This window comes from Mesoplodon mirus (assembly GCF_964341445.2).
Source record: "Mesoplodon mirus genome assembly, chromosome: 10".
Classification (NCBI taxonomy): domain Eukaryota; kingdom Metazoa; phylum Chordata; class Mammalia; order Artiodactyla; family Ziphiidae; genus Mesoplodon; species Mesoplodon mirus.
Window position 1 is genome coordinate 39,047,416 of NC_138986.1, and position 24,035 is coordinate 39,071,450.

A 24,035-nucleotide genomic window follows, 5' to 3' on the forward strand; every position below is an offset into this window, starting at 1 on the left:
TTCAAAGTCTGATTAAATTTAGAAAAAGACTATTAAACAGATCAAGACATGCAAACAATCCTTCATATTTTATGATAGTGTTTCTTAAAGTGTGGTCCATGGACCAGCAGCACTGGCCTAGGAGCTTTTTAGACATGCAAGTTCTCTGCCTCACTCCAGAACTGCTGAATCTTAAATTCTGAGGATGAGGTCCAGCAACGTGTGTTGTTTAGCAAGACCTCCAGGTGATACTGATGTGAATGCGAGAACCACTGGTTTAGGGTATGTCTTGAAATTATACTGCCTAAAGGAGTTAAAAAAGTAAACTATTAAAAGCAGTATAGGGGCTTCCCTGGTGGCGCAGTGATTAAGAATACGCCTGCCAATGCAGGGGACACGGGTTCGAGCCCTGGTCCAGGAAGATCCCACATGCCACAGAGCAACAAAGCCCGTGCGCTGCAACTACCGAGCCTGCGTTCTAGAGCCCACGAGCCACAACTACTGAGCCCACATGCCACAATTACTGAAGCCTGTGTGCCTAGAGCCCGTGCTCCACAACAAGAGAAGCCACCGCAATGAGAAGCCTGAGCACCACAACAAAGAGTGGCCCCCGCTCGCCACAACTAGAGAAAGCCGCGTGCAGCAATGAACACCCAAAGATATATAAATATTAAAAAAAAAATTTATTTAAAAAAAAAGCAGCAGTATATCACTGAGATGTTATGAATAAAGGCCAAGTGACTGATGACTATTTAGACTCCACAGAAGAGTTCCTTGTACAAGCTTTATGAAATATAATTACGTAATTAAAACAGAGAATTGTCCATTGAAAATACACACTGTACTGTTTTAATATTGTATATTCTCCCCCCAAATGAGGCTACTAAATGGTTTGCCTTACAATCAGTATTAACTTTGCCATGGAGAAAAATATAGACATTTTAGTTGAAGAGTTAGACAGCATTAGAGTCTATGAAAAGGAGGTTAGCCACTAAATTGCTTATTCAAAAGAAAATGCTGACAGCTGATGAAAAGACAACATTTAACCTTAAAGATATCTATGAAATAGTCCAATTACTTTCGTTAATTTATAAAAAAGTGTTAGGGAAAATTCGTAAAGCATTAGTTGGCTGAATTTACAAGAACATGAATCTCTGGCTAAATTTCTCCTGAAATTTGCTGTGTATTTTAGTTCTCTTTTGACACTTTGGCATTATGTTGTAGAGTTCGTTTCCTGAAGGAGAAGATGAGGCATTTAACATTTTCATCATTGGACTTCTTTAGCTGACAAGTTCTATAACAGACACCTCCCATATATTATTCCAATTAATCCAAGGCCAAACAGTAAATGGCAGAATTAGAAACAAATTCCAGGAATAGAGAAAAAATTATCACCTGTCATCATGCATTACGTAAACTCCCTAACCCCACTAAAACACATAGATTCAAGCTCAAATTTGAGCAGAAAGAACGTTATCTTTCATGAAAAACTGAAATGTTAAATAAGTATTTTACCAACTATCCTTGCTTTCAAGAAAAAAACCCCAACAAATTATGGAGTATTGTGAGTTGGTATTTAACCAAAACATTGTTTTCTGAAAAAGATTAACAGATTTTAAAAATAAAGCACAGGTTAACGTACACCTATCATTTAAAATCAGGTATTCTTAAACAGGGCTTCAAGTTGGAATCAACTATGGAAGTTTTAAAAATACGTGTACTTGGACTAAACACTTAAAGTTGAATCCTACATTCAACCTTCACTTGCATACTTATTTCTAAAAATCAGTATACCTATTTTGACTATGGGCCAAAGGCTACAGCTACCATTCATCTCTGTGTTCCAAGTCTGCTCCACTACACCCATATCCTTTCAGTCATAACACTATTTTTAGCTAACGGCCTCTGACTAGGAACAAACTGAAGCTCTCCCACCCTCCCTCCCCTGATAAAACCTGTTGCTTAAACTTAGTCCAGTTTACTCATGAGCAAAAAATAGCTGCCTTAATTACTTTTATGTTTCACCTCTTATTAACATATGAAAGCTGATATGAGAAGATTAAATCACAAGGACACAATTGCAGCAGAGAGATTTTCTGTTCCCCCAGTAATTTTCAGCTCATATACTAAAATCTAGGATTTATTTTACAACACTACATTAACTGCTTTTCTGCACATACTAATAGTGGCATACACTTATAACTCATTTTTTTGAACACATAATTTGATCCGACTGATTTGAAAATATTAGTCACTTACCTTCCAAGACCATATCTATGCCTTTTAGAATAAAAAATAGTAAGACAAAAAACAAAAAAAAATCCCACAGTAAAGCTACTATGTCTTTTATACAAAATGGTAAGAAATTGGTAGTATATTGATTATACTCCTAAGAATGAAGTATAATAAAGTTGTTATATCAGGCAAAAAAATTTTACTAAAAGCTAATGAAACATTATCTGGAAGTATGGAATGACTACATTTAGCTAATAAGAAATTTTTTTTATTACAAAGAATATGTAACACTTGGCTTAATTTGTTTGATTTCATAGTTTTACTTCTGTGTACCCAATACATAAGAAACAAAGATCAATTACTGACTACTCAATAGAGATTCCTGGGGGGGTCACAAATGGTACTCATTAAACAAATGCAGATTACAGTCACAGAGAAAAAAGCTTACCTTTCGAATAACTTGTTGCTGTTGTGCATGTTTTGCTCGTAATTCTGACACCTCCTTCCAAAGGGACTCATTCTCACTATGTTATCATTTATGAAAAATAAAAATAAAAAAATTCAGTCAGATAAGCCAGACCTCAATATCTTTAATTAAAAACACCAGACTTGAAATAATTTTTACTATATATCTTTATGAGACTAGGAAAACTTTGGTTCAATTACACAGAATGGCAACTAATCTTGACACAACTCCAGAATCCTTCCTTCATAACTATAGTACCTCTTTCTTCATAACTGTAGTATCTTCTACTCATGGCAATGTATGCACGAAAACTTAAGATTTATGCTTACATCCATACATAGTAGGCCATTTACTCCTCTGACAATCTGCTTCATTACTTCTTGTTTAAAAAATAAGCTAACTTTTCAACTACGGCTACCATGTGAATTCAGGACTTGTGCTTAGGAAACAATTCTTAAAGGGGAAATGACATTTACCCAACACTTGCTATGCCAGGCACTATTCTAAACATTTTATGTGTATTACTTAAACTTCTCTAAAAATCTTTCAAGAAAGGAATTATCTCTATGTTATAGATGAGGAGACTGAGACTCAGAGAACTGAGAAGACTTACCCAAGATCACACATACAATTTGATAAGTATTGATGTCGAGCTGAAGTCTATAAGACTCTAAAACTGTCTAAAGATCTGTCTCAAACACAAGCATATAAATGTTTGGTTTTTTTAAAGCATATTAAAAAATGTGTTTTTTTAAAAGCATATATCTAAATACATGACAAACCAATTATATGCCCAGCAGTAATAGTTTTTTTTTCTTCATTCACCATCTTCCATTGAAATTGCAGTTATTAAATGTTAGCAGCAATGATAATTTTGAGAAGGCCTGAAAGATAATTCCTCTATTAAATGCTCTAATTTTTGCTCTTTTGTTTATTTACACAAAAGCCATCTTCCTCAATCCAAACTATTACAAAAGGGACTGAATTTAAATATAGAGGGCACAGAAAATAAGATTTTGATACTTACTGAATAACTACTGTACTTTTTCTGACTCAGAAATATAAAGATACTGTCATCTGCCTACTAAAGATAAGTAGGAGAATGGTTACCACTAAGACTTACAGGATGAATTTGGGATCCCACTCCTTAAAAGCTAAATCTGAGATTCAAGGAACTGGGTCAAAGGGCACTTCAACAGACACAAGGTACATAGAGTAAACCAACATAAGTGCTTAAATAAAACATGCAAAACGAGCAAGCTTCAAATTAAGGATTATTTAAAAAGAGAATCAAAGTCCAAGGTTACTCTCAATGAAGATACTTGAGTTCAGAATAGCTAAACTAACGTCCCACAATTGAAATGGGACAGACAATACATAAAATAACTACTCTTAAGCCCTTGGCGCCTATTTACTATAAGAGAATTCCAACTACTTACTAAGAAGAGTAATACAGGTCTACTCTATACACAAGTTGTTACTGTGGCATTAGGATAAAGGTGCCAAAAATTCAGTAATACAAAATACAGCACTTTTCTGTAGATAAAAGGTTTGAATATCACTTTCCCAAGTCTATGTAAAGTAAGTATCAAGTAGGACAAGTCTCTAGTGTCCTTTTTTCCCTATTTTTTGTGTCCTATTTTTTGCTAAAAGATAGGCCACATAGAAAATGTCCTAAGAAACTTCTATAAAAGAAAGGATAGGTAACGTATGTGGTATTTTTTTTAAGATTTTTTTATGTGGACTAATTTTAAAGTCTTTATGAATCTGTTACAATATTGCTTCTGTTTTTTAATGTTTTTTGGCCATGAGGCATGTGGAATCTTAGCTCCCCAACCAGGGATCAAACCCACACCGCTGGCATTGGAAGGTGAAGTCTTAACCACTGGGTCCACTGGGTCCAGAGAAGTCCCTGTAGTATGGCTTGTGGTCCTCATGTGTGTGTAAACATATGAAAGTCAACCTAAGTAGAATCATAGTTTCCTACACCAACTTAATGATCTATTATTTCATCAGTAACACTTGTGTATCAAATCGTTTTGACTGACAAGGTTTATATATTCTTTCGACCCCATCATGAAAATACAATATTGGGGTAAAGTTTATGACTACAAATTAAAAATAAAGGGAATCAATACTTAAGAAAAAGGCTTTTGATCTTGGCTTCAACAATGTAATCTAGGTACTTAAAGTACCAACCTCCAAACCTCAACACACACACATACACACCAACCCCCATATTAGGATTATATTTGGAAATAATACTTTACCTTTTTAATTCAGAAAGCCTGGACTCAATAGTTTCTTGTTTTATTTGAACCTTCTGAGCACTACTTATAATTTTTGTTAAATCTTCCTGACGAATTTTATTTTCTTCTGGTTTCGCAGATGAAACCTTTCAAAAAGTAAATGTAGGAAATTAAACAAATACTAAACACCTTGATTATAATTCAAAACTTCCCTGTTATAAGACGTTTTTGTAGCCTGTCCAGGAAGTGAGATTTAGTTCCAAAAGCCCAGGAAAAGAACAGACTTCATAGCTCAAAGAGAGAATAAGGAATAATCAGTTTATTTATTTATTTTTAATGTGGAAAAGTTTCCATGAGCAGGAGCAACTTAAGGGCTTTTTTTTTTGTTTTCATTTCCTTCTGTCAAATTCCCTGTAATTTCCCCAAGCCTATTTATTATTGCATTCCACTTTTAATTAAATTTATGCAGAATAGTTGCACGCTAAGACCATGTTCTTTCATGGCCCACCACCCTTTTACCGCCCCTCACCCCACCTTGTGAATTTAGTCAAAATATCTTATTTCAGCAAAATATATCATCCATTCAAAAATGTATTATTAAATTCCTACTATATATAAGGACTCATTCTGAGCACTAGATATTCAGCAGTGAACTAAAGAAAAAAGGCCCTCCAGACAGCTGACTTTCTAGTAGGAACTTATGTTTTTTAAGCTAAATTATAAGGAGTGAGCCATCACAATATAGATGACTCCTTATCCTAAGTCAGAATGTAAACATTTCCTTTCCTCTAAAAAGTGTTTAAAGACTGAGCCCTCCATACAGTTGAGCACAGAGGAAAAAAAAAGTAAAGGGCAAAATAATGAAAGCTTTATTAGTCTAAGTTGTCCCAACAAGAAAACCTGTGTATTTCAGTACCTTCTTAATTTCAACAAATGAAATATGTCTTGGCCAAGTATACTACAGGTTAATGCCCTAATTAAATCATGTTAACAATAGCTCACCTTCCTTTTAATGTTCTCCAACAAGTCATCCTGGCCTTGTTTGAAGTAAGGATGCTGAAATTCAACAGGACCATCTCGTTCTTGCTTCACAATTCCAGAGTCAATATGTACTACTTTACGAAAACCATCTGAAAAAGATTCAAAATTCAGATTTTGAATAAAATTTTAAATAGACAAAAGTAAAAACTTTAAAAATCAATGGTGCTTCTATGAATATATATTTTCCTTTATCATCCTAATGGGGGAAATGGTTTAATCAGTGACTGATGACAGTACTTCAATTAAACTGCTATCCATACTCACACATATTCAGTTGCCTCACAAAACTTGCCATGTTATTGTGCTTGAAATATTTGGGAAGAATTTCTTTTGCAAATCTTTGTTCATCCAAAACCAGAAAACTTTGGCCATTCTGAAAAAAATTGAAAACGTCAATTAGTTAAGATCCTCTGAAATTAGGTGATACATATGAACCCCAAAACTTGGCAGTCCTTCCATGACACCTTCAGACCATCATTTTATTCCTGTTAATATCAGCAAAAACAAACTGCAATTAAATTACAAATTTCAATTAAGCTCCAAACTGCAATTAAACTTTTTGATGTCAATCTCAAAAGTTTAGGAGTATGTATCAAACCAAAAGCTGCATCAAACTTTATAGTTAAATATTAGAAAGATTTCCATTCTTCTAATCAAAAACAAATAAAATACAGTATGTAGCTAGTATAATTACTTAACAATGTTTTAAAGCCAAAGCAATTAAGACAAAAATAAGACAAAATTTGAAAGAAAGTCATATTTTATCAATAAACATAATTATATCTTTGTACAATCAACTGAAAAACCACAAGAGAATTCAGTAAGATATCTAGCTACTAATTAACACGCTAATAACGAAAGGTCAGAAAGAAAAATTTTTTAAAATCCCATTTACCACTGCAACAAAAAGAATAAAATACATAGGAATAAACCTACCTAAGGAGACAAAAGACCTGTACTCTGAAAACTGTAAGACACTGATGAAAGAAATCAAAGATGACACAGATGAAAAGGTATAACATATTCTTGAATTGGAAGAATCAATATTTCAAAACGACTATACTACCCAAGGCAATCTACAGATTCAATGCAATCCCTATCAAATTACCAATGGCATTATTCACAGAACTAGAACAAAAAAATCTTAAAATCTGTATGGAGACCCAAAAGACCCTGAATAACCAAAGCAATCTTGAGAAAGAAAAAATGAAGCTGGAGGAATCAGGCTCCCTGATTTCAGACTATACTACAGAGCTACAGTCATCAAAATGGTATGGTACTGGCAAAATAACAGAAATATAGATCAATGGAACAGGATAGAAAAGCCCAGAAATAAACCCATGCACCTATGGTCAATTAATGTACAACATAGGAAACAAGATTATACAATACAGGAAAGACAGTCTCTTCAATAAATGGTGCTGGGAAAACTGGACAGCTACATGTAAAAAAAATGAAATTAGTATACTCTTTAAAACCGTACACAAAAATAAACTCAAAATGGATTAAAGACCTAAATGTAAGACCAAATACTATAAAACTCTTAGAGAAAACACAGGCAGAACACTTGACATAAATCACAACAATATCTTTTTCAAGCCATCTCCTAGAGTAATGGAAATAAAACCAAAAATAAACAAATGGGACCTAATTAAATTCCTCTGCACAGCAAAGAAAACCACAAACAAAACAAAAAGACAAACCAAAGAATGGGAGAAAATATTTGCAAAGATGTGACTGACAAGGGATTAGTCTCCAAAATTTGCAAACAGCTCATGGGGCTCAATATCAAAAAAACAAACAACCCGATCAAAAAATGGGCAGACGACCTAAATACAGACATTTCTCAGAAGAAGACATACAGATGGCCAAGTGGCAAATGAAAAGATGCTCTACATCTCTAATTATTAGAGAAAGGCAAATCAAAACTACAATGAGATATCACCTCACACCAGTCAGAATGATGATCATCAAAAAACCTACAAACAATAAATGCTGGAGAGAGTGTGGAGCAAAAGGAAACCTCCTACACTGTTGGTGGGAATGTAAATTGGTTCACCCACTATGGGAAACAGTATGAAGGTTCCCTAAAACACTAAAAATAGAGCTACAATATGATCCAACAATCCCACTCCTGGGTATATATCCAGAAGAAAACATGGTTTGAAAGGATTACATGCACCCCAATGTTCACTGCAGCACTGTTTACAATAGCCAAGACATGGAAGCAACCTAAATGTCCATCGACAGATGAATGGATAAAGAAGATGTGGTACATATATCCAATGGAATATTACTCAGCCATCAAAAAGAAAGAAATAACGCCATTTGCAGCAACATGGATGGACCCTGAGATTATTATACTAAGTAAAGTAAGTCAGACAAATATCATACAATATTGCTTATACGCAAAATCAAAAAAAAGATACAAATGAACTTATTTTCAAAACAGAAACAAACTCACAGACTCAGGGAACAAATTTATGGTTACCACGGGGAAGGGTGGGAGGCAAGGGATAGATTGGGATTTGGGGATTGACGTGTACACACTACTATATTTAAAATAGATAACCAGCAAGGACCTACTGTATAGCACAGAGAACTATACTCAATATTATGTAACAACCTAATGGGAAAAGAAATTGAAGAAGAATAGACACACGTATAACTGAATCACTTTGCTGTACACCTGAAACTAACACATGGTTAATCAACTATGCTCCAATATAAAATAAAAATAAAAAAATAAAGTCACTAGTGTATTTCCATATAAAAAATAAACAATTTGAAATTTCCTTCTAAAATAATCAAAATAATATGGTAGTGACATAAAGACAGACCAATCAATGGAACAGAACAGAAAACCCAGGAATGAACCCTCATATATACAGTCCAAGAATTTTTGACAAGGATGCCAAGATAATTCAATGGAGGGACTTCCCTGGTGGTGCAGTGGTTAAGAATCCACCTGCCAGTGCAGGGGACACGGGTTCGAGCCCTGGTCCAGAAGATCCCACATGCCGTGGAGCAACTAAGCCCACACGCCACAACTACTGAGCCTGAGCTCTAGAGCCCACGAGCCACAACTACTGAGCCCGCGTACCACAACTACCGAAGCCTGCACACCTAGAGCCTGTGCTCTGCAATGAGAAGCCCGCGCACTGCAACGAAGAGTAGCCCCTGCTCGCTGCAACTAGAGAAGGCCCACGCGCAGCAACAAAGACCCAACTCAGCCAAAAAAAAAGACAATTCAACAGAAAAAGAACAGCCTTTTCAACAAACAATGCTGGTAAAAACTGGATACTCACATGCAAAAGAATGAAGTTGACTCCTTACCTTATATCATATACAAAAATCATCTCAAAACAGATCAAAAGCTTAAACATGACAGCTAAAACTATAAAAATCTTAGAAGAAAACACAAGGGGGAAAAGCTTCATGACAATGGATTTGGCAAAAATTTCTTGGATAACACCAAAAGCACAGGCAACAAAAGCAAAAACAGACAAATGAGGCTACCTCAAACTTAAAAACTTTTGCGTAGGGCCTCCCTGGTGGCGCGGTGGTTGAGAGTCCGCCTGCCGATGCAGGGGATGCGGGTTCGTGCCCCGGTCTGGGAGGATCCCATATGCCGCGGAGCGGCTGGGCCCGTGAGCCATGGCCGCTGGGTCTGCGCGTCCGGAGCCTGTGCTCCGCAACGGGAGAGGCCACAACAGTGAGAGGCCCGCATACCGCAAAAAAAAAGAGAAAAAAAAAAAAAAAAAAAAAAACTTTTGCGTAAAGAACACTATCTAGAGAGTGAAAGAGTAACCCACAAAATCGGAGAAAATATTTGCAAATCATACATCTGAAGGGGTTAATACCCACAACATACATTAAAAAAAAACTTCAACTCAACAACAACGAAAAACAAGCCACCTGATTAGCAAAGGGCAAAGGACTTGAATAGATATTTCTTCCCCAAAAAGATACACAAATGGCCAATAAACACATAAGATGCCTAGCATCACTAATCATTAGGGAAATAAAAAGCAAAACCACAATGAGGTATCACCTCACTCATTAAGATGGCTATTAAAAAACAAAAATAGGGCTTCCCTGGTGGCGCAGTGGTTGAGAGTCCGCCTGCCGATGCAGGGTACATGGGTTCGTGCCCCAGTCCGGGAGGACCCCACATGCCGCGGAGCAGCTGGGCCTGAGAGCCATGGCCGCTGAGCCTGCGCATCCGGAGCCTGTGCTCCGCAACGGGAGAGGCCACAACAGTGAGAGGTCCACGTACCGCAAAAAAAAAAAAAAAAAACCCAAAAAATAAGTATTGGTCAGAATGTGGAGAAACTGGAACCCTTTTTCACTGCTGGTGGGAATATAAAATAGTGCAGCTGCTATGGAAAACAGTACAGTGGTTCCTCAAAAAATTAAACACATAATGACTAAATGATCCTAAAATTCTACATATATATCCAAAAGAATTAAAAGCAGGGGCTCAAAAAGATATTTGTACACCTATGTTCATAGTAGCATTATTCACAATAGCCAGAAGATGGAAGCAACCCAAACGTCCACGGACAGATGAATGGATTAACAAAATGTGGTACATACATACAAGGGACTATTATTCACCCTTAAAAAGGAAGAACACATGCTACAATGTGGATGAAACTTAAAGACATTATGCTAAGTTAGACTAGTCACAAGAGGACAAATACTGTATGATTCCACTTATATGAGGTATCTAGAATACTCAACTTCATAAAGACAGAAAGTAGAATGGTTACCAGGGGCTAAGGAGGAGGGGATTAGAAATTACTGTCTAATGACTATGAAGTTTCAGTTTGGGAAAATGAAAAACATTCTGGAGATGGATGGTAGTGACAGCTGCATAACAAGTGAATGTACTTAATTAAGGTCACTGAACTGCACACGTAAAAATGGTTAAAATGGTTAATCTGAAAATATATGTATTTTACAACAAAAACCTAAAACTAAAATGGAATAAAAAACTCCAACAATAGAAAAATATCAAGTATCTAAAAATAAATTTTAAGAATACACAAGACCTTTAAGGAAATATTAAACTGCAGAGAGACAGTGTTGTAAAGATGTCAAGTCTAATTAAGTTAACCAGTACATTGACTTCTCTCTCAATTAAAAAAAAGTTTTTGGAGACAAGGTGAATAGATGCTAACACAACCAAATATTAGGTACTAAAGTTCATTTCATAAAAATTATGTAACAAATAGCCAAGAAAATACTGAAAACAATGAAGAGAGAGGTGTTAACCCTACCTTACGCAGACAACAGAATTATAGTGTCTACAAGAGTTTGGTACTAAAGAAGGGACACTCAAATAGCTGAATGGACAGACTAGAGAGAACAGAAGCAGAAGCAAATCTATTTGAGAATTTAACAGGTAATAAGTGAAGGCAGCATTCAAATCAGGAGGAAAAATTAGGAGGGAAAAGGATTAGTTAATAAATTTTCCATTTGGAAGGAAAAAACAAAAGCTCAATGCTAACTTAATGTTACCTCACTCTTTATAACCAAGTTTTTGAAAGCATCACATAAAAAACCCCAGAAGTCATATAGGTAAAAATTAATAAATGTATTTATGGAGACTACTAGCTGCCTACTCTATCTTGATTTCTTTTTCTTTTTTATTTTTTAAAACTAAAATTGGGGGCTTCCCTAGTGGCGCAGTGGTTGAGAGTCCGCCTGCCGATGCAGGGGACATGGGTTCGTGCCCTGGTCCAGGAAGATCCCACATGCCACGGAGTGGCTGGGCCCGTGAGCCATGGCCGCTGAGCCTGCGCGTCCGGAGCCTGTGCTCCAGAATGGGAGAGGCCACAACAGTGAGAGGCCCGCGTACCTCAAACAAACAAACAAACAAACAAAAAAGCTAAAATTGTATATATTTAAGGTGTACATGATGATTTAACATATATTCACACATGCACAGTGAAATGACTACTACAAGCTAATCCACCAAACTAAAAAGCTTCTGCACAGCCAAGAATAATCAATAGAATGAAAAGACAACTTAATGGAATAAAAATATTTGCAAATACATATCTAATAAAGGATTAATATCTAAAATATATAAGGAACTCTCACAACTCAACAACAAAAAGATGCAACCCAATTAAAAAATGGGCAAAGGATTTGATTAGACATTTTCCCAAATAATACATACAAATGGGCAACAAGTATGTGAAAAGGTGCTCAACATCACTGATCATCAGGGAAATGCAAATCAAAACCACAATGAGACATCACCTCATACTTTTTAGGATGGCTATTCCTAAAAAAACAAAAAAACAAACCAACAAGTGTTGGTGAGGGATGTAGAGAAAAGGGAACCTTTGTATACTGTCGGCGGGAATGTAAATTGGTAATGTCATTATGGAAAATGGTATGAAGGTTCCTCAAAAAGTTAAAAATAGAACTACCATATGATCCAGCAGCCCTCTTCTGGGTATATATATACCCAAAGGAAATGAAACCAGTATCTCTAAGAGATATCTATGCTCCCATGTTCACTACAGCATTATTCACAATAACCAAGACACAGAAACAACCTAAATGTCCAACAAAGAAAGAATGGATAACGAAATTGTGAGATATATACATACTTTATACATATATTGATATATTTTATACATACATACACAATGAAACATTATTTAGCCTTAAAAAAGAAAGAGGGGCTTCCCTGGTGGCGCAGTGGTTGAGAGTCCGCTCTGCCGATGCAGGGGACACGGGTTCGTGCCCCGGTCCGGGAAGATCCCACATGCCACGGAGCGGCTGGGCCTGTGAGCCATGGCCGCTGAGCCTGCGCGTCCGGAGCCTGTGCTCCGCAATGGGAGAGGCCACAACAGTGAGAGGCCCGCGTACCGGGAAAAAAAAAAAGAGATCCTGCCACTTGCAACAACATGGATGATCCTCTAATTTCTTATTAACGACACAATTTTGTCTGATGCTACAAATACATTTCTCAGTCCCTCTTAGAAACAGAGGTGGCCAAATAACACATCTGGCAAACAAGATATAAGCAAAATGGATTGAGCGGAGCTTCCACAAAAGCTTCTAAAAGGGAAAAGACTCAAAGTGTCAAAGCCCTACATCTCATATTCCTGCTCAGAACCTGGAGCCAACGGCTAGAGCTCCAATAATGACTGAAGTCGAGGAACTAAGTATGGCTGAAAGGTTAAGAAGGTGACTCAGTATCTTCAGATGTAAGAGAAAAATACAGTACATCTCTATTTTGTTTAAGCCATTGTTGTCTGGATTTCTATTACTTGTGTCTGAACTTAAACTTAACTGACAACAGACATTTAAAAAATACAATAAAGTTGAAAGCTTACTAACATAAAAATATATCCAACATTTATAACAAACAATTAACTGCATTAATTAAAATTTTTCTAACAAATCAGTAAGATGAAACACTCAATGTGAAATTTAGAAGATCAGATCTCATTCATAATAAAATGTACAGCAAAATAATGATTTTCACTTATTAGACTGGCAAAATTTTTAAAGTTTAAAAATAACCACTGTTGGTTATTCGGTAGTAGCTATTAAAATTTAAAAATGCATACATCTTTTTCTATCTTAAAAGGACTTTCCCTCTACCTTACTTCCTCTCAATCTACCCACCCCATCTGTCTTTTCATTCACTGCAAAATCTGACAAACAAATATTTTAAAGCCCCCTTCTCCAATTCAGGGCCATCTACTTACTCTCACTAAAATTTGGTTTCAGTTTTTGTGCCTCTACTCAAACTGTTTTTTTCTAAAATGTCAAATGCCAAATTCAATGCCCTCTTTTCAGTCCTCATCTTCCTACACCTCCCTGTGGCATTTCATTTGGCACTACTGACACTCCCCTTCTTAAATGCTCTGCTCTTATGGCTTTGAAACTATACAATGGGTCTCCTATCTCTCATATTTCTTTTCAATTGTCTTCCAGCTATCAAGAGGTAGTGAGTTTTTTAAGTTTCCATCCTTGATTATGATACCTTTTATACTCTTTCCTTAGGCAATCTCATCCACACCAATTTCTCTAATTACTGACTTTATTATGTATAATGATTATCGCAACTATGCCTCTGCCCCTGACCATCTCAAATTTCCCACTTGAATTTTTCAAACATTAACATTTTTACACAATGTTCTTTGACTTACTCACTTGTCTCTTTCAAACCCATCATCCTACTCCTCCAAAGTCAGCTTTTTCCTGTATTCTCCATCCCGGCATGCCCTGTCCCCTCTAAGCTACCCAATTAATTTTGTCATCAATAACAAAAAGGCAAATTAAAAATTCTCAATTTTAACAGCTAGTAACTTAAAGGGGAAATATTTAAAACATTTCCTTTAAAAATAAGAGAAAGGGATCCCATGATCGCTGCTTCTATCTGACACCCTGAGGTGTCTTAGCCACTGCAAAAAATGAAACTGAAGGTATAAGGTTCTGAAAATAAGAACAAAACTGTCATATCCAGACACCTATGGATGTACACTTAGAGAATCCAAATCAGTAAAATGATTAGCTCACTGGTTTATTATCAATATACAAATGTTACTTGTGTTTCTAATTACCAGCAACAGCAATTATTTTTCATTAAAGGATACCACTTAAAATATCTATAAAATCTAACAAAGCTGTACAAGATCTAACTGCAAAAAATATAAAATTTTATTAAATAACAAAATGAATTTAGAAAAATGCCTTGTTCCCATGAATATATCATATCATAAAGATACCTATTTTCCCTAATCTGATTTACAGTTTCAGTACAATTCCAATTAAAAAAATCCTAATAGGTTTGCTTTGTTTTTTTCTTTAATGGAACTTGATTTTAAAACATATATGGAAGAGCAAAGACCAATAGTAGTCAAGGCAGTCCTAAAGACTAGGTTGCCCTCCCAAAAGCTTTATAGAGCTACAGTAATTAAGACATGTGATACAGGAAAAAGGATAAATTATCCAGTGGAACAAAATAGAGAACCCAGACACAAAAACACAATCTACATATAATTTTGCTTATAAGACAGAGGTAGCAACACCAATCACTAGAGGAAGAAGAAACTGTTCAATAAAGGGGCTAAAACAACTAAATATGGAAAACAATGAAACAGGATCCCTTATACCACACACAAAAATCAATTCCAGTGAATTAAAGATTTAGATATAAAATTCAAACCTTTAAAGTTTTCAGAAAAAAAAAAAAGGAGATGGAAAAGTATTTTTCTCTCCTTGGGGTAGGAAAGCAAAAGCATCCTGAAGAAACAAAGAACATGAACCACAAAAAAGGCTGATATATTATACTAAAATTAAGAACTTATACTCATCAAAAGAAAGTAAAAAAGATAAGCCACAACTAGGAGAAGACAGAGGCAACACATACATCCAAAAAGATGCAGAATTACAAGGAATTCCTACAAATAATAAAAGATAAACCACCCAATAGAAAAATCGTCAAACATGTCACAGAATACGAAATACAAATGGCCAGTAAATATGAAAAGGTGTTTGAACACGTTAATTATCAGGGAAATATAAATTAAGACCTCATTGATACAATATTTTATATCCACTAGATTGGTAAAAACTCAGAAGAATGAGAATATCAAGTTTTGAAGAGACAAATTAATGGGAAATCTCATGCATGGCTAAAAGGAGTACAAGCTGATTTGACTTTTTCGGAAAATAATTTGATCTTGAGGTTGAGCATGTCATACCTTATTTTCCAGAAATTCTACTCGTCAATGTAAGTGTAACTACCTTACAGAAATTTGTGCTTATATACACCAGAAGAGGTGTATAAGAAAAGTCATAACAGCATTTGACATGGTTGATCATCTCTTTCTTGAACCATTTTCTTCCATTAAATTATATGACCTCACTCCCTTGTGTTTTCTCCTTTCTCACTGTTCCTTCTCAATCTCTCTTGCTGGCTTTTTCTTGTCTTCATATTGTCTAAATATTAGAATACCCTATCTTGCAGGTCCTTCTATCTTCATCTGTCTCTCTGGATGATCTCATCCAGTCCCATGGCTTTACCACTCACAAGCTCCAAACTCCACCTTGTATGCCAGAGTCTTACACTATTCTAAACAACCTATTCAACATTGCCACTTGAAGGTCTTGGAGTACAGAAGTCATTCATGCTGTTCTCCTTTCCAGCACTGCACTTCCCCAGCTCCTTTGAAATAAGGTGTGGTCGTATGACCAAGTGTGGTCAGTGAAATGCAAGCAAAACAAAACACGTCTGAAGTAATACTAGCGATCCATTTGTAATCTCAAAGTTAACATGGCCAAACAGAATCCCCACCTGCACTTCGCCGAATCTTCCCGCATCTCAGCAAATGGTACCATCATCCATCTGTTGCTCAGGCCAAATACATGAGTCATTCTAATTCTTTTCTATGTCTCCTCCAACTCCAGAAAATTTATCATTAAGATCTGTGACCTTGCCTTCAAAGTAGATATTACATCTGCGGCTCACCACCTCCACTGCTATTACCCTAGTCTCAACCATGCTATTTTCAATACCATAGTGGAAAACTGTGATAGTCTTCTAACTAGTTCCCTCATTTCCAATCTCCTTACCATGCCCTAAGGCCCTATACCATTTGCTTCTGCCTACCTCTCTGACCTCACTCTCATGTTATCTAAAGATAATCCAACTACATGGGCCTTCTGAAATCATATGAACATGCTATGCTCAAGGCCTTTACATTTTCCATTCCCCTTTGCCAGACCCATCTTTTCTAATCATTCAGATCTCTGCTCACATATCACCTCCCCAAAGAGGTTTCATCGTCACTCTACCTAAAATACAACAAATTCCAGTCATTTTACATGCTAGTTATGAATTTACTGCGCCAAATTCATTCTTCAATGTCTGCTCTGCAAATATGGAGCTGAGTCTTAAATATCTTTCTTTTCGAGCATGGTGTTAAGCTTTGTCATAGAAGACACTAGAGAGATATTACAAGAGGAAGGGATTACCCTTCCTGGTTCCAGTGTGTCCTTGGCAGGTTCCTGCTGTGCAGGGAGGTTCTCCAGCACCTAGCTCTTGCAGTGCACAGAAGGCAGCAGCACCCTAAGGCCAGGAGCTTCCCCCAACACTCCCTCTCCCTTGGGAGGCTTCAAATCAGAGTATCTCTGGCCAGACATCTCTCCATGAATAGCTTTCTAGGGTATCCTAGAGCATAGGCTAATAAACATGTTCTTAAAGGGCTAGACAATAAATATTTTAGGCTTGCAGGTCATAAGGTCATAACTCTGCCCCTGTAGCAAGAAAGCAACTACAGACAATATGTAAGTAGACTGAGCATGGCTATATTCCAAATAAACTTTACTTTTAAAACACATGGTTGGCCCACAGGCCATAATCTGCCAACCCCTGCCCTAGAAAGCATATTTCCCGGCAAGTTCTGAAGGATGGATTTCTAGTAAGTCCCACTTGTGTGGCATCAGTGAAGTCTTTGCCATTCAGTGAGATATGGTCATTCTCTCTCCAACAAGGTCTTAGACTTCAGGGAAGGGCTCTTACTTGGGCACTCGCACTTAGGCCTACCAGTGATGGCTGCTTCTTATAACTGCTATTCCTATCTTCTTTAGAGTTTTCTTTACCCCAATTCTCCTAATATAGTTATCCTATTAAACTTTCTCTGTTCAAAATACTGTGTGATTTCTGTCTCCTAATTGCACTCTCTCTTTACCCTGCTTTATTTTGTTAATTATCACTAACTGAAATTATATTATTTGTGTTTGCTTACTTTTTAATTATCAGTATCCTTCACTAAAATGTAAGATCTATGAAGGCAGCTATTTTGTTAACTACTGAATGAATTCCTACTACCTAGCACACTGTCTGGTTGTAACAGAGTCACAACTATTTGTGAGTGACAATAAATGAGTCTTTGATCATAGTGGACCAAATTGTATTTGTAGAATTTCAACTCTTGGATTATATATATCAAATGAGGAGATTAATGCGCCTTGCTTATATTGCTCTCTCTCTCAAACACACACCACCCTAACTCACTAATATTGTTCTGTGTCTCTGCTTATGGTATTCCTTCAGTCTCTACTTCAAAATTAATAAATAACTTCGAGTGCAAAATTTCTACCTTACTGCTGTTTAAACCTGTGAAGCTTAAGCACTGCAACACAGAACCCTCCCTATGCATTTTATAAGGGACAAAAAGCCACTATTACTCAGTAGGGTGAGAAGGATAGTAGCTTCTCTTTAGGCCTAACCCATAAATGCAAGCTTCCAAATAGTAATTGTTTCTGCTCAAACTGGTACTCTTGATTATAAACGTCCCAAATACTCTTAATAATAATCTAATACTTCAGCCCCATTACTTTAAAAGTTTCCAGAATAGAAGTCTCTTTTTTAAACAACCAGTCTATAATTTCTTAATGTGTACCAACCATTCCTTGTGAGTCTCTAGCTCTTTCTCTTACGTATACAAATAAAAAATACTTGTCTGTGAATCAGTCAACTTTTCTGTAGGTCCATCTAAAGTGGATTTAACCCCTATTCTGCCACATTTGTGGCTTTTCTTGTTTTCACTTGACAGTACTGCTGGGAAATTCAAAACAATACCATAACACTGGGAAGTCTAAAGATCTGTTCAAATTCATCCAAAACAGCTAGAAAACACTGGACAAATTCTGGTTTTTCTCCCTTTCCCTCCTATTTCCTGATTTATCTCTGCTGACTTGAGATGGATAGGGAAGTAGAGACTGCCATAGGGCACAAAAAGGTGCAACAGATGGCTATGAAGTCTTGGTGGAAATCACTTCTTGGTATTCTCAAGCAACCTGAAGAACTGAGACAAAGGCAGGAACACTGGTAAAACAGTGACTTTCCAGTTCTTTCTTTTTTTAATATTGCTTCACTTCAACATACACTGAGTATCATTTATCAGTAACAGTAAAGGCTGTTCCTTACGATGGCAAGAACTTCCATTCAACTTCCACAACTTCTTGTCCCTGAAGATCAAGTTTCCCCAGTTGCTACCAAACTAAACCTGTGCCCTCTGTTTAGGACTCTGTTACATTTAAAACAGCTTTAGGTTGTTCAACAGTACTATCCCTGTTCTCGATTCTGGTAACAGACTGCCTACCACAGCCAAAATAGCTATAGGAAATGTAAAAACAGACAAAAAAAGAAAGGAAAAAGAAATATCAGTGGGGAATTTGGGGGATGTACTGTATGTTTTAAAGACACTCAGAATCTAAAGACATTTCTATTATTTGAGTCTATAACAGTATAATTTTGATTGTTCAGAATATTATATTTCTAAAATTAATGACATCAATGGGGGTATTAGTTCATTTCTGTCATACTACAAATTTCAAGGAAAACTGAAGTTATATAAGTCTTCAGGACTATTAAGCCAAGCTTTTCAAACTGCAGTTGGTGTTTTCTCCCCTTGCCTTACACTCTAGCTAGAGTAAATTGTTTTCCACAAGTGAAAACAATTGCATAAAAGATTGCCTCCTTTCCAAAACATCTGCTACTTCTAAAAGGTCTTAATATGATTTTCACTCAGAGAGTACAAATGCTAAATTACCTCAACAGAAGTCCAGCAAAACAAGTTTGAAGGAAACCAGAAACAACCATAAATAGCAACTTCTAAAAGATGAGAGTAAATTATTTTGGTTTTTCCATCTAACATCATTGTTCAATTAAAGTTTTACCTTTCACTGTTAACACTGTTTTCGGAAAAATCTGTGGGAATGTAAGACAACTTCCTTAGGCAACTAAGCATAGTCCAAGACATTAATCCCGAATTGTCCACTGACGTGTGGAGGAGTAACATTTTGGTATAAAAACTAAATATTGTGACGACCTGTATTAAGTGTAGGGCCGTTGATGGAAGAATGATCTGGGAGCTCAGAAATCTATGTTAGAGCCCCACCTCCAATAATGCTAGCTTTGTAATTATAGATAAATAATCTAACCTAAGCTTCAAATCTACATAATGAGACTAAACCAGATGATCATTGAGATTCTTTTCAGGCATCATTCCACTTTTATCATTTCTACCATTTCCATTACATAGTCCAAGGATTTCACTGCTTCATCAAACATTTATTAAGTACCTACTGTGTCCCTTGGCACAGATACTGTCCCTGTTCTCACTGAATTTATATATATATATATATATATTTTTTTTTTTCCTTCAGTACGTGGGCCTCTCACTGTTGTGGCCTCTCCCGTTGCGGAGCACAGGCTCTGGACACGCAGGGTCAGCGGCCATGGCTCACGGGCCCAGCCGCTCCGCGGCATGTGGGATCTTCCCGGACCAGGGCACAAACCTGTGTCCCCTGCATCGGCAGGCGTACTCTCAACCACTGCGCCACCAGGGAAGCCCTGAATTTATATTTTAATTGTCCCACTATGTATTAAAAAATGAGTAGCCAAAACATAAGCTTAGACTTAATAATGGAAAAAAATAAGAATGATTTTTAAGTGGTTTGGCTTAGAATTCATAAAATGATGCATTTACGGATTAGTATGAAACTCTACACATTTGATACGGCCCATAAAATTAAAGTATTATTAAAATATGTTGGTTAATGAGAATTTACTAGACCTGCTGACAGAATACCCCTTAAGTAAAACTAATTTCCAATATATTTAGGTACCATTTCTAGGCAATAAAAACAAGAAGGCCCACCCAAGACAAACAGATGTGATAAAGTCAGCTTAGGAGTGGGGAGACTCTCGGTCCAATCTCTTACACATGCACAAGGCTGAGTAACTGCAGTCTGTGCTGATCCATCCTTGTCAACCTTTAATCCTTATGACTGATGAAAAGCATGAGACATCTGTTTATTTTTAAGTGTATACTGGTGGCTGGCTTCCTTATTTTCACCCCTTCTTTGTACAACTGTACAGAATTCATCAAATGCCTAATGCACAACATCCACTCGATGCTACTGACCTTCAGGAAAATTAAGTCCTAGAGGGAGATAAAAAAAAATAAACAAATGACAGCAATATAAGGCAGACTGTGGTGTTACAGTAGTCAAAACTTCACGTACTCAATATAGTGCTCCCTGTTAAGATAAAATAATAAAACTGAGGGTTCCTAGCATAGGAAACAGAACAGAAAAGGAACAGAAAAGAAAGTGAGAAAGGGGAGATAACATTTACTCAGTACTTAACAGGTGCCAGGCACTGTGCAGGTAGTTTTCACTTACTCTTTTCCAGGCCTCTAAACAAGATAATATCCAAAACAGATGACCATCTACAATAAGAGAACTCCACTCCCCTTCACAAAACGATTCCAACAGCCTAAGTGTATTGTAACGCAAATGCTGTTTATGTAATAATCATTCTAATTAGAATCAGTATTTGGAACTAGAGGGGGGTCTTGGATCACCTAAGTAACCCATTCATCTTATGGACGACGACACTTGGGTCAGACGAGATAAGGAGCCTGTTTAGTGGCAGAATTGGGATCAAACCAATAATCAAGACATCTATCTATACACCACACTGCCGGCAACTGTTTAGTGAAATTCAGTGATTCGTTTTTGCTCTTCCCTATGTTACTGAACACCTGTCTATTGGCACTTTTATTAAAATAATCATAAAAATCCGTTTATAAAAATGGCTCAGAATCGCGAAAGAATAACGTACCATTTTCTATATAATATTTTCAAGCTTCCTGATAAGCAGTAACCTGCGTTTGAACATGTGCCTCCTTCCCTGACTGCCGTCCTCATAAAGATCTCAGATGCGAGGCGAACTGTGTGTGTTTTAGGGGCGAGAATCAGGTCGCGAAGGTAAAGACTGCCTCACATAAACCCCGCGTTTAAGATCCCGGCCAGAGCTGCCCATGCCCCCAGCGAGCCGCAGCCCGCGAGCCCGGCGGGAGGACGGAGGATGAGTGTGCAGTAACGTGGCTCCCGCTCCCTCGGCTCGTCGGCAGCCCTCGTTCCGCCGGGCTGGTTCCGAACGCCGCCCGGGTCGGACCGTTACGGGGTCTCCCGGGCCGCGGCGCCCCGCGCGGGCCGCCCCTCCCCCACCGCGGCCTGAGCCAGCGGCACCGGCCGGGACCCCCGCGGCTCCCCGCGCGAACAATACCGGGGTCCCCCGCGAGGCTGCACGCCGAGGCCCGTGCCACCCCGCCACCCCCGCGCCACGGGCCTCACAGAGGGCGTCGAGCCGCAGGCCGCGAGAGACAACCCCGCGGGAGAGAGCGAGAGAGGAGGACGTTAGTTAGGGGGTTCGGAGGCCGCCGTGCCCTCACCCTTACCTGACTCCAGGTGATGAACTCGTTCGTGTGCGTTTCCTCCACAAGCGTCCACAGCTTGCTGAGGAAAGCCGGCACGTTCGAACTCTGCTTCATTGTTAACGAGGCGCAGGAATTCCTAATTCTACACCCAAACGCGGCGGTAGCGGCGGAGGCGGAGGCGGAGGCGGCGGCAGCGGAGGCGGAGGCGGAGGCGGCGGCGGCGGCGGCAGCAGCTGCTCCCAGAGAACGCCCACAACGCAGGCGCAGCAGCTCCCGGGCCCCGCCCACCTCGCCCCGCCCCGCCCCGCCAGGCGCGCAGTGAGGCGGGGTAACCGGGCGGCCTCACGTGACTGACCAGTCTCCCCGCTCTGCCTGTGCTCACTGGTCCCGCGCCGGTTCCGTTGCCGACCAATCGCAGGAGCCGACCGCACAACAGAGGAAAGCAATTGGATGCTGCAGAAGGGGAGGGGTGGGAGCAAAGGGGGACGCTGCTTTCTCATTCGCCCTGTCTATAGGAGCTCTCGCTGTAGCGGATCTTCTGCTTGGGGGACTGTGTTTGGTTGTTTCACGTGGAAGCAGCTTTGGATGTTTGGGCTATGGCTGGAAGGCTACAGAAAGTCCTCAGGGGCATTTGAGTCATAAGTTTGGTAGGCAAAGTGTGGGTTGCGCCAGTCAGGCAGGAGGAAGGAGTGTAATAGTTCACACGGGGGGGAAAAAAAGCAGCTTTCAAGCATGATTTGCTAGGCCCCAAATTGAAACTGTGTTAATAATAATGAACCGTGTCCTTAAATTTTCATTAGGAAAAAAATCGTTCGTATAAAACACATTTATCAAATAGAGGAATTTAAATGTCACTCTTTACTAAGCACGTACTACATTGAACCAAGAACTGTAATAGGCAGCTTACATGCTGTTTAACAGACATGGAATGCGCACTGTGTGCGCAGCATAAAAAGAAATAGTATCATTTATTCTGTTTTAATGAATTAAAATAATTGTTCCTGTAGGTACTTTACAGGCATGTTCTTAAGATAATTATCCCTGTATGTCCTTTACAGATTTGGTGTAGTGGAAAAAATATTGGACAAGGAGTCACGTCAGCATATGAGTTTAGACCCAGCTTCAAGGACACATTAGTGGATATTTAATTACACTGGTAGTGTGTGTAATTAGAGCTATCCCTTAATCTGTCTGTGCAGGTCTTTCCCATCTCCCCATTGGGAATAAAACTGTCTCTCTTTTCACCCCTTAAGATAATATTAATAACATAGGAGGTTTGAAAATATAAAGAATTGTACAAAATTTAAAATTTTTTATGAGTCAGAATGTAAACATAAGAATGTACAAACAAGTCAGAGATAATAATTAACATTTTATAAGAAATTCAACATAGGATTGGTTTATCTCCTGGGTACATGTAATTTAATACAATAAAAAATAAAATACATACAATTTCCAACAAGCATATATTTATTGAAATTTGTGTTTGACTTTGTGTCTAGCAATGATCTGTTTGCTGAAACAAAATCAGATGTGTGGTGGGAGACATCCAATAAATGAACTAATATTTGATGAGCACTTATATATGCCCAGGGTTTTACATATATTATATCATTTAATCCTCACAACAACCCAGTGCAGTAGGTCTTATTATCCCATTTTTCCAATGAAGATTCTGAGACTCAAGAGTGAGTTTACCTATATCACAGCTAGTAAACAAGAGAGGGTATTTACACTCAGGCTTTATTGAGTTTGAAAGCCTATGTTCTTTCCATTGTATGATGATGACACCAT

The 24,035-nt window shown here is 37.9% G+C and overlaps 1 protein-coding gene across 3 annotated transcripts in view; it reads right to left on the reverse strand.

Annotated features, from left to right (window-relative positions):
- HSF2 (heat shock transcription factor 2) overlaps nucleotides 1-22,454 on the reverse strand; it is a 36,946-nt gene extending 14,492 nt beyond the window's left edge. For all 3 annotated transcript variants that reach the window (XM_082633546.1, XM_082633545.1, XM_082633547.1), the window contains exons 1-5: nucleotides 22,263-22,454; nucleotides 6,235-6,343; nucleotides 5,932-6,059; nucleotides 4,951-5,075; nucleotides 2,663-2,738 (exon numbers count right to left, since the gene is read on the reverse strand). In XM_082633546.1, the coding sequence (XP_082489672.1) occupies nucleotides 2,663-2,738; nucleotides 4,951-5,075; nucleotides 5,932-6,059; nucleotides 6,235-6,343; nucleotides 22,263-22,355 (531 nt within the window). In that variant the 5' untranslated portion in view covers nucleotides 22,356-22,454. The remainder of the gene's footprint in view (nucleotides 1-2,662; nucleotides 2,739-4,950; nucleotides 5,076-5,931; nucleotides 6,060-6,234; nucleotides 6,344-22,262) is intronic.
- Between the last annotated feature and the right edge of the window lie 1,581 nt (nucleotides 22,455-24,035).